Source organism: Strongylocentrotus purpuratus, unplaced genomic scaffold (assembly GCF_000002235.5).
Source record: "Strongylocentrotus purpuratus isolate Spur 01 unplaced genomic scaffold, Spur_5.0 spur5_scaffold_21, whole genome shotgun sequence".
Lineage (NCBI taxonomy): Eukaryota > Metazoa > Echinodermata > Echinoidea > Camarodonta > Strongylocentrotidae > Strongylocentrotus > Strongylocentrotus purpuratus.
In genome coordinates, this window is record NW_022145607.1 from 34,523,701 (window position 1) to 34,534,711 (window position 11,011).

Sequence of the window (11,011 nt, forward strand, 5' to 3'; positions counted from 1 at the left end):
ATATTGGCAAGAAAGAGAGAGGGGGAGAAAGAGAAAGAGAGAGAATGTGGAAAGGAAGTGAAAGAGACGACACAAATCAAAATGTGGTGATAGGCAAACTGCCTTCAAGCGGTACTTTTCATTCATGGGAGGAGAGAGATAAATTGACTTCGCGCTAATTCGACGTCATAGCAAATTTGGTCTCAAATCCTGGAGAACTTTCCGTGAATGATGTAGCCGAAGGTGTGCTTGAAGTCGGGATGTTTCCAGGCGAAGATCATAGGATTCCAGCAGCCATTGGAGAATAAGATCAGAAAATTGATCCAGCTGGAACCTTGCTTTCCCGGCAGAACAGCATGATCGCTTGGGTCATACGCGCGAAGGATGTGATGACGAGCAGATTAGCAGAAGCATGTTTAAGGTGATCCTTAACTCGGCCTAGATTTGGTTGTTTTGATGACGGATAATTAGAGCAATCATGTTTCGGTTTGGTGATTCAGTGGATATTCGATCAGTGCGGTTCGACGGAGAAGCAACAACTGCAGCTTCATGAATGCCGAAAGTATTCTTGCTCTCAGCGATACCCGAATTTGCGCATTCGTTCTGTGGACCCGAAGTGAGTTGTTCCCATGACAGTTCTTGATATGGACATGTCCAAAGAAGGTGGGGCTAATTTTGTGAGGGGCTGTTCGGTAGGCTGTGACTATAAGGTTCATATCCAGGATATGCGATGTAGGCTTACATCGTCGGATGCTCCGTCGTGTCCTAACTTTTCAGATGATTGGCAGACTTGTGTCTGTTGATAGATTCCTCCTTAGGGCCTCCAGAAGATGGATTTCCCTATTCGTGCCCTGCATGACGTCTGCCAGGTACATGAGCGATTTGGCGGAATTGCTGCCTCACGTGATGATTTGTTTTGGCGTAGCAGAAGATAGTTACGATCAAGATTAAGGATACAAGCCCAAAGCGAGGGTTGGATCCGTCCACCGCTATAATCACAGACTCCTCGAATTTTTCGAACGTGGTGTTGTCATCATAGATGGAGCCCAACAACCTGAGGAAGTAAGCCAAATAATATGATGATATTGGCAACAACTTTCTTACCAGTTGGCTTCATAATCATGCAAGCGTGACGCCAGTTTCTTGGAAACAACTTGCATTCGATATATGGCAATTAATGAGAGCCAAAGTTAAGACGCTGCAGCCCAGTAAAGTGAAATTGACCGCCTCTGTTACCCGACACACATCCCGCAAGAGTCTCGATCTCGACGTCGACACCAGAACGATGGCCTGAACGATCTGGAGGATTGCCGTTAGCAGATCGGTGATTGCCAATGCGATGTCGAAGATGCTCGTGATCGTCTGCCGTTTCCTAGAGGGTGCGACGGCGATGATGACCAGGCTGTTTCCAAATATACCGATTACAGCTACCGCAGTAAGTTTATCATGGTCTGCAAACATGGTCTGAAGGTTAACAAGTTTATTGTCGCTGTTGTATTCATTATGCTGATAAATCTCGTCAAACGCTAACTGTATAGGGATCGTTATTTGTTTCCCAATAGTTTTCCAATATAGTTTTCAAACTAAATACGCACATGTTGTGTTAGAATCGTATTTAGATTGGACACATTCGATCGACATGTCTCAATTGTCAGTCTTGCAAACACAGTTGATGACGAAAGTCTATATCCAACATGACAAACACCAAATGATTCAATTCAAACTCCATTAGATGCCAGTACAGACATTTCAGCAATTGTTATTCCGCCCCCAAAATCACATTTTGTTCAAAAGAACAGGCCGGGAAATGCAAACTTGCCGTTGGAAACCTAATCATGTAAAAATGGGGATAGCATGGTACCGTTTCCATGACAATCCTGACGAATCACTTATTCTCCTCGCCGTACTCTCGGAACAAATATTGATCAATTAAAAACATGTTTAACAATTCACTGACTGTCGATTCCATTTCCCAAACTAGATTTTTTAAAATTTTTCTTCTACAGCTTGCAAACATGCATAGTATTAAACGTAAGTGCTCATGTTTAGCGCGGGAGGCACGCAAGAAGCGTGCTTAATTAGGTTTTTTGGGCCATGAAAAGAAAGTGTGTTTGCTGGAGAACCGAGGGCGCATTAAGTGTTTTAGTGTTCGAAAGGAAGCGAATAAAGAGAGAAAGAGAGAAAAATAGAGGAGTAAAAAAGATAACGAACAGAAAACTAGACAGATACCACGAAAGGAAGAAGATATATGTATATTTGTATATGATATTTGTCAATGATTATTCCATTGGTTTTTAATGCAAGAGGTTTTGAATGTGCAAAAAACCAATATTAGCATTTTGCACTTACTATTTAAAAAAGTAATTGCCAATATATTTTATTTCTGGCCATAAGCTGGAGCGTACATGAAGTCATTTCGGAACGCAAAAAAACTGGAAAAGATAAATGAGATTCAGTATTGAATATTCGTTTAAAAGAAATACAATGTAGCAGAAAGGAAAAAGTACAAACATAACGAAAAGATGACTTACCAAAGGAATTGTTAAAGTTCATTTGGATATTTGACTGATATGTGCGAGTTAAATTTGATGTTGTAGTTATCTGTTGTGTTATTTGTGTATGATACATGTTCTATTGATTTGTAACATTTGAGTGTGAATAAAATCCTCTGAGGCGAAAAAAAGAAAAGAAAAAGGAAGAAGATTATTTTAATGGTAAAAGGTATTCGAAAATCTAGGTCAATTTGGAAATATATTTTTACAAATTTATTTTCATCTGTCTCATAAAATTGTCAAACTTATATCACTTCTAAGTGGTACCTTCCATTCATGGGAGGACTGTTGAATTCTAAACGTCGTGAAAACTACTCACCCCTAGAACAATATACCCCCCCCCCCCCCCTCCCCATAAACACACACACACACCTACCTCCAGGTAACGTACAACCCCTCTGGAAAATGACCCCACATCAATACCAACTTGTTAGGGCCGGTAGAGTCATACTAAAAGTTAACCCTTATTCGCATACTTCTACCAGTCAAATTCATAGCTGTCTTGGTTGGCAAATGATACGTGAAAGGCAACAAATCCATTTATTACTCCTAACTTACAAAACATTACATAACATGACCCCTGAATATTTGAAAGACATGTTTGAGTTTAAACCCTCTCCATACTCCCTCCGTAATGCACATAACCTCTCTTTACCTAAGCCAAGAACTAATTATTGTAAAAGAACTTTTGTGTACAGAGCTTCTTTTCAATATAATAAATTATCCCCCGATTTGCGTCAACTACCCACTTTTGCCACCTTTAAGACTAACCTAAACAGACTATAATCACCTTGTTGTTGTACCTCTTTATATACGTTTATATAATGTTTTGTTTGTTTGTTTTGTTTTGTTTTGTTTTGTTTTTTGTTTTTTTCCTTTAAGTATTTGTATTAAGTTTTCGACTGATACTTTGTAATTATTTATTTTTTTAATTTGTAATATTATGTATATTTTGTATATTGTAAACTGGCCCCATGGAAGACCAGCAGCAACAATTATCGTTGCAGCTGAATATGGGCAACCAGCCGTATATTTGTATTTGTATCTGATTTTGTTTTTATACGGAAATAAAAACAACAACAACAAGTACTACATGTACATGCACTTCCTACTGGTGTTAGTTTTCCGAGTGGTAGATTTACTTGTCCTGCCGTAGTCGGGGCCTGGGTAGTTATCTTATAATTGTCATTATGGACTTTTAGATTTGCACGCAGACAACGTGAACTGCTACGTGTGACATCCTTTTAAGGTAATGTGACGCCACTGCCGAGCACTGCCAGTGCCTTAAAAGGATGGCACACGTAGCAGTCCACGTTGTCGGCGTTCGAATCTAAAAGTCCCTATTATAAGATAAATCCAGACTTCAACAACAACAACAACAATAGTAAAAACAAGAAGAGCAGCAACAACAAAATCTCTGTAACATTTACTGAACTATGATGTACTTTAAAAGTGGAAAATTGCAATCTTAGTTTTGAATGATTCGACGTCTAAGCCAAGGTACCGGGTCCCTAATCCTGCAGAACTTTCCGCGGACGATGCAGCCGAAGGTGTGCTTGAAGTCCGGGTGCTTCCAGGCGTAGATCATAGGGTTCCAGCAGCAGTTGGAGAACAGGATCAGAAAACTGATCCAGCTGTGTGCTTGGTCTCCTGGCACGAAAAGCAAGATGATCGACGGTGTCATACAGGCAAAGAAGGTCACGACGAGTAGGAGCATGTTGAGGGTGATCCTCGATTCGGCATTCATCGGATTTTCCCGATGATGAACGTTACGTTTGATTTTTCCTCCGGTAGGTTTTTTCAAGAAAATGTGTTGATTGTGTGGACAGGTCGACGGAGCGGTAGTGGCTGAAGAAAGCCGAGATCCTGATAGTTTATCGTCATCCATAATCATGCCTGGCTGTTCACTTTCGTCCAGATAAACTGTCGTAGGAACTAGAGGGATAATTGGCGTCGGAGCAGATCTTGAAATGGATACGTCAAACGAAGCTTGAGCTGTTTGTTTGGTGGGTGTTTTTCTGTCTGTGTTGGATGTGCTGGACGCTTCATCTGATGACAAAGTGGTGAATCGATTCGCTAATGGCACGTCCGATAGCTTTCCTATAATTGTGGGTAATATTTCTGGTTGTCCTGTTCGTTGAGCTTGTTCGCTCTCTACTCTCCGAATCTCTGATATGGGATTACAAGCCGCCATTATTGTACCCTTATCTGTAGAACATACATCGCGACCTCTGCTCTTGCATTCTGTATGGTTTAAGGTTGAAATTGTCGTCGCTTCTGAAATAGTTTGCGTGTCATTGGATGACGAAATGACTATGTCTAAGCTTTCCGAATGACCCAAAGACTCATGTATTTTGGTGGAGTCTACATGCGTGACTTGTAGCCCTACCGAAGAGGGCCCTGCCTGTTCTTTGTGGATAGGTCTTAGAGGACGTCCACCATGCACATGAGTGACTTGGCGGAAGTGCTGCCTCACGTGATGATAGGTTTTGGCATAGCAAAAGACAATTAGACACAAAATGAAAAATAAATAGAGGCCCATAGATATATCTGTGAACTTCCCACCTTCGTAGTAGCATGTTCCGTATGCACGTACTATTCCAAATCTGATTCTGTCAATGAAGCTAGTGGCTAAACAACCCACGGAAGTAAGCGAAAACAATATGATGATACTGGCAACAGCTTTCTTACGGGTTACCTTAAAGTGTGACGCCGGTTTCTTGGTAACAACTTGCATACGATATAAGGCAATAAGAGCCAAAGTTATGACGCTGTATCCCAGTAAATTGAAATTGACTGCCGCTGTTACCCGACACACATCCTGCAAGAGAGTCGACGTCGACGTCGACAACAGAACGATGGCCTGGACGATCTGGAGGATTGCCGTTAGAAGATCGGTGATTGCCAGTGCAACGACGAAGATGCTCGTGATCGTTTGGAGTTTCCTAGAGAGTGCGACGGCGACGATGACCAGGCTGTTTCCAGATATACCGAGTGCAGCGATGACGATATAGGCTATTGCTGCTGACAGTTTTTCATATTCTCCAAGTTCTCGGTGGACATCAACTGCACTTGACTCTCTTGTCGTCATGTGGTCGAATGTAGTATTTCTTGCCAATGCCATATCGAAAATATAAAGTGATTTATTTGTTTTTGTGATGAAGAAAATCTCAAAGAATCCTTCTTTTCTCAAGCAGCCATCCGTCTTGTTAAACTTTCCTACAAATTTCCACCGTTTAGTAATGCCTGTCATCAATTCTAACGAGGCGTTGTGGCGAGCGCCTGTAATCCAGCCAAAAATGAAAGTTACAAACTGATTCAGCCGAGGACGCAGGTTCAGAACTGAGTCACGTCTTTCGGATGGTGACGTTAAAGGTCGGTCGATAGACGTAAATAATCTTATATGATTGATACGCATCTGTAAAAACCCAATTATACACACACACTCTTGATTTTCCCGACCCGGTGTTTCTTGAAAATTTAAGTCAAAATACAAAGAGAACGACCAAGATTCAGTAGATTGATACAGCTCGGTTGCGCTGGTTCGGAATGGTTGAATGAAGAAAAAAAAATCTTTGCTACTTTAAAATACATGTACGTATTTTTAAGCCTACAAACGTAAATGGACCACCACTCCTCATGTATCTCGTCTCCCAAATAAAATTATTCTCACTGTCCCGATGTTTGCAAATAAACCTTGTATTAATTCGTTAAAACCTTTCCCCTCTTTCTCTCTCTTTATTATCTCTCTTTCTCTCTTTCCCTTTAAAACTATTGTAGATACACCTGTACGTTTATTTTCCATTCGTGACGCTTTTAGTGTAGGCTGGCGATTGACCATAACGTAGGAGAGAGATTCATTAGATTATACATTTCAAGCAAGTGATAGATAGTTATAATGCATAATATAGCTGTGTCCATTTACCGAAAAGGAGATAGAGATTCGGAAAGAGAGAGGACAAAACAGAGAGATGTAGGGAAAGTGACAGGGTATTAGAGAGAGGCTGGGAGGGGGTGAAAAGCAACAGTGGTAAATATAAGACTTTTGAGATATTGAAAAGTGGAGATAAGACCGAACAGAGATCACAGTTCAATTGTCGTCATTCTTTGTATATTTCTTATTTTGGAATGCAGGGGATATGACAAGGAGATACAGGCTCAAATATTTTTTTTTACAACGAATATAAATTTGTAAAGGAAATTTGGGGAGGGGATGTGGTAGGAATGTGTTGAGCCAGAAAGGAATTATTGTTATATTCGTACTTCTAGCGTGAATATAAAATGAAACAAACGTGTAAGTTCTATTTGATATGGTAAAAATCATAAAATGCTTGTGATTAACGATTTTGAAACGTAAACTATGTATATAATATATAATATTGAATATATAGAAGATGAAGAAAGAAGAAAAGAAGAAGAAAAACTCGGTCAATCCCTTCAACATTGTGTTGTGATGCAACCCATAAGAAGACAATATCAACAGAGATTATTAATACGATGGGTGCTCATTCAACCAATGATTTCATAATATAATTTTCTTTGTAAATGCAATGATGTAATGGTTTTCGACTCTTAAAACATCAAGTAATTTGTGACCCCCCCCCCCCCCAAAAAAAAAAAAAAAAGAATAGATAAAATAATCCGTTTTTATATAGCGCCTAATACAAATGTCTCTAAGCGCTTTACAGATATACTATTACCCCGGTCATATCGGATGCAATACTTGCCCGCATACGTTTGTATGCACAATCTCCACTCCCTGGGGAGTATTCAAGCAAAGCGTTACTTGACGCTCAAAAACTTTTTGGCCAACAATGACGGTCGCATCCTACCGGGTACCCATCTAAAACTTGGGTGGAGAGTAGCAAGTTTAGGTTAATATCTTGCCAAAGGAAATTAGTGCCGTGTCGAGATTCGAACCCTCTACCTTCGCATCTCCTGTAAAGCGGCTTAAACCACCCGACCACGACACTCCTGAAACCCACAGGCATTTAATGCAAGCTATTTCATTTTTTTTTTTTTTTTTTTTTAATTTTTTTTTTTTTTGGGGGGGGGGGGGGAGGGATGTGCCCGTATTTTACATCTAACATCCTCTCCAAACTGTGGTTTAACAAAGCATATGTTAAATAATTATGTAACGCTTAAAATGTCAACTTGCAGTTATCCTACGTCTAAGCCAAGGTACCGGGTCTCTAATCCTGGAGAACTTTCCGCGGATGATGCAGCCGAAGGTGTGCTTGAAGTCCGGGTGCTTCCAGGCGTAGATCATAGGGTTCCAGCAGCAGTTGGAAAATAGAATCAGGAAAATGATCCAGTTCGAATCTTGCTGACCCGGGATAAAAAGCTGGATGATGGTCGGTGCCATGCAGGCAAAGAATGTCACGACGAGGAGCAGCATGTTGAAGGTTATCCTCGATTCAGTTTTCATCCGATTGTCCTGGTGTCGGACGCGGTGGGGTTTAGTATTTCCTTGACGATTCGATGGAGTCCGAAGAATTGCTGACCGGTTCAAGAATGAAGCCGCACCTGAAGCCAGCTTGGACCCGTCGAGTGTTTGATCATTTGGGACGAACGAACTAGGATTTTCTTTTATACAACTTAAAGCTACCACATTAGCTCCGTGCTTTGAATTATGTTCTTGACGATTGCAGCCGATGTTCTTTACCTCAGTACCAGCTGTCATTGCAATTTCGTTTGTATTTGACATTGTTTCAGCACCTGAAGAACCTCCACTCTTCATTTGAAGATTGGCTGTGTTAATCAGGCTTAAATCTTTGTGTGGTGGTAAAATGGTGACCTGGGTGATTGGAGTATCATCCCCAAACTTCTGCGATATTATTTCTCCAGGCTCTGGCCGACAAGCTCGCTCGCAAGGAGACTTCGACAACTCGAAAACGCCAACAGATGTAGATGCAATCCTTTGTCCGAAAGCTACCCCTGGTGTTTTCGAACAAGCACTTGGTCCCGCAATTGAAGTACTTCGCGTATTAACCTTCAATATTGGATTCAAGCTTGGAGAGGCTGGTGGAGATGAGTCTCTGTCTACATTAGGGGCCTTTAGGCTTCTTGGATTGTATTGTCTTGCGGTTGGGAAAGGCCTGATTTTCATTTGAGCGACTTGACGGTAGTGGCGCCTGACATGGTAATAGATTCGACCATAGCAGACAATAATGACAGTCAACAGACAGAATATGTACACGCCAATGGCATAATCAACGAAGTTTCCTCCCAAGTAGTTGCACGTTCCCCGAACGTTTCCGAACCTGAGCCCATCAATCAACACCACCCCTACCAAGCCCAGGACGTTGAGCGCATAGACGACGATGATACTGGCAACGGCTTTCCTGGCTGTCGGCTTCGAGGTGGACGACGGCTTGCTGGTGACGATCTGCATACGATTCACGGCGATGAGCATCAGAGCGCCCATACTGCACCCTAACAAAACGAAATTCAACGCCGCTGCTCCAGAGCACACCTTCAGCAAGAACGTGGACCTACTCTTCACAAGCAACATAACGGCTTGGACGACCTGGATGTTCGAAATGAGAAAATCCGTGATTGCTACTGCAAGGACGTAGATATTCGTCGTCGTCTGGAGTTTCCTGGAAAGGAGGACTGCCAGGATGACCAGGCTGTTTCCAGAGATGGCGACTGCGGCAATGATGATGAAAACCCCAGCTGAAATCATCCTTTCATATCCTGAGATTTCAGGAAGGGCATCTTTGGTCGTTGCCTCCATGCTGGTCCTGATATCGACTGTGTACATGCAGTTTAGACGTAAATGACTATACCGAGATGATTAACTGATGCGGTGTTTCATTATCTCAGGCTGAAGGATGAACCCCGATATGGATATGATGCAAGAGCGTCGCTGGAGGGGTAGTTAGAGCGTGATAGCTCCCTAATAGTAGTAATTACGTCGGCCAATCTGATATGTATAGGGTATCGGTAACCCTTTTCTGTTCGTTTTTATTCTGATATGCTTATTGTTAAAGCTTCAGTTACCTCGGCAATACCGTCCCACACGTCCCCCCCCCCCCCCCCCATTCAACATGGTCTAGTGAAGCCCCTGACGTACATGATGAAAGAAGAATTCTCTTCATGTTCTGCCACTTTTATCTTTATTCTGTCTTCTAGTGTAGTCAATTTCGACGGCAATGTGTCTTTTAAATATCCACATGTTTGTTTAATTGATTCTTTTATCTCATCAAAAAAAGCTAGACGTTGCACTCTTCTTCGTTCTAGGCAGGTATGGTAAAGTCAATGTACACCCAACCTAAATGCAAAGTCATTAAACATGTCGTATATCATTATATGACTTGTATTGATCCAATATGAAATAAGTAAGCATGCGCTCCTTTCATCAACAGATATGTGTAATTTCCTGCTCGCAAACGGTATTCTGAACTACGGGTGGCTTCTTGTTACAGACGTCACGTTCAGTAAGCAATCAAAACGCAGATAACCATGGCAACCAAAATATAGTTTGCTCTCTTAATCTAAGAAGTTCGCTTAAGCAAACATGTGGTAATGCATCCATGCTTTTAGGGACTGTCATGTCTATAATCAATTCCAAGACTTGATGACCTTCAGACTTCATTACTATTTTTTATTTTTAGCGATCGAAGAAGGGAAGGCTATTCCGAACACATGTCAATTAAAGCTTTACTTATCCTTTTTATTTCACCGTTTTTTAATTCTTCGATAGGTAAGGATAAAAACTTTGGAAGATAACAAAATATGTTAAATTCCACCAAACTTCTTACGGGTATAGGATAATAAGGTAAAGTATAATATACACTGTCGCTCATATAGATGGAATATTTTTGTTTTATCCCAATTTATGGAATTATTTAAAAAATAATTTAAAAATAATAGATCTAGATAATAGTATACATTCTCAGATTTTATTGAATAATAATTTGCCAATGTGTGTTTTGCGTGACTGCTAAAGCATGTGCATGCTACTATGCTTATCAACTAGCGGACCTACGCCCTTAAGTCATAAATGACAGTAATGAGGATTAATGCCCCACAAAAGGGCACTAATGTAGCACATCGACACGGTTTTGATCCTGGGGCATCACAGTTACGAGGCCATTGCTTTGTCACTGAACCATGACTGTACGCAGCGGGGGCTAAAGGGTAGGTTGCAGTTTCCATAAATTAAATAAAAAACAGAAAATGCAATAAATATTCAATAATTTATTTCATTTTACCCCGGTCCCCAATATTAAAAATTCCTCTTGGCGGCCATGCATTACGGCTCAAGGCCTGGGCACACAGAGGATTTTTTTTATGTTGGGAACCGGGGTAATCTGCAATAAATTATTGAAAATTTATTGCATTTTCTTTCTTTTTTTTATTTATGGAAACTGCCCCCTACCCTAGCCCCTGCTGCGTACAGTCATGGTTCAGTGACAAAGCAATGGCCTCGTAACTGTGATGCCCCAGGATCAAAACCGTGTCGATGTGCTATA

General features: G+C 41.1%; 2 protein-coding genes across 2 annotated transcripts; both read right to left on the reverse strand.

Moving 5' to 3' along the window:
• Positions 1–3,999: 3,999 nt before the first annotated feature.
• LOC762585 (gastrin/cholecystokinin type B receptor-like) lies at positions 4,000–5,622 on the reverse strand. The gene is made up of 2 exons (XM_001198271.1): positions 5,223–5,622; positions 4,000–4,775 (listed from the first exon to the last, which is right to left on the reverse strand). The coding sequence occupies exons 1-2, from the start codon at positions 5,620–5,622 to the stop codon at positions 4,000–4,002; spliced, it is 1,176 nt and encodes a 391-aa protein (XP_001198271.1).
• A 2,058-nt stretch (positions 5,623–7,680) lies between these two features.
• On the reverse strand, positions 7,681–9,270 carry LOC105437958. The gene has a single exon (XM_011665176.1). The coding sequence runs from the start codon at positions 9,268–9,270 to the stop codon at positions 7,681–7,683; it is 1,590 nt and encodes a 529-aa protein (XP_011663478.1).
• Positions 9,271–11,011: the final 1,741 nt, after the last annotated feature.

Bases quoted from the DNA above. Each gene is read 5' to 3' on its own strand.
- LOC105437958 (XM_011665176.1), bottom strand. From the start codon at position 9,270: ATGGAGGCAACGACCAAAGATGCCCTTCCTGAAATCTCAGGATATGAA.
- LOC762585 (XM_001198271.1), bottom strand. From the start codon at position 5,622: ATGACGACAAGAGAGTCAAGTGCAGTTGATGTCCACCGAGAACTTGGA. The intron at 4,776-5,222 runs GTAAGAAAGCTG...TAAACCATACAG, and splicing joins GTCACACTTTAAGGTAACCC to AATGCAAGAGCAGAGGTCGC.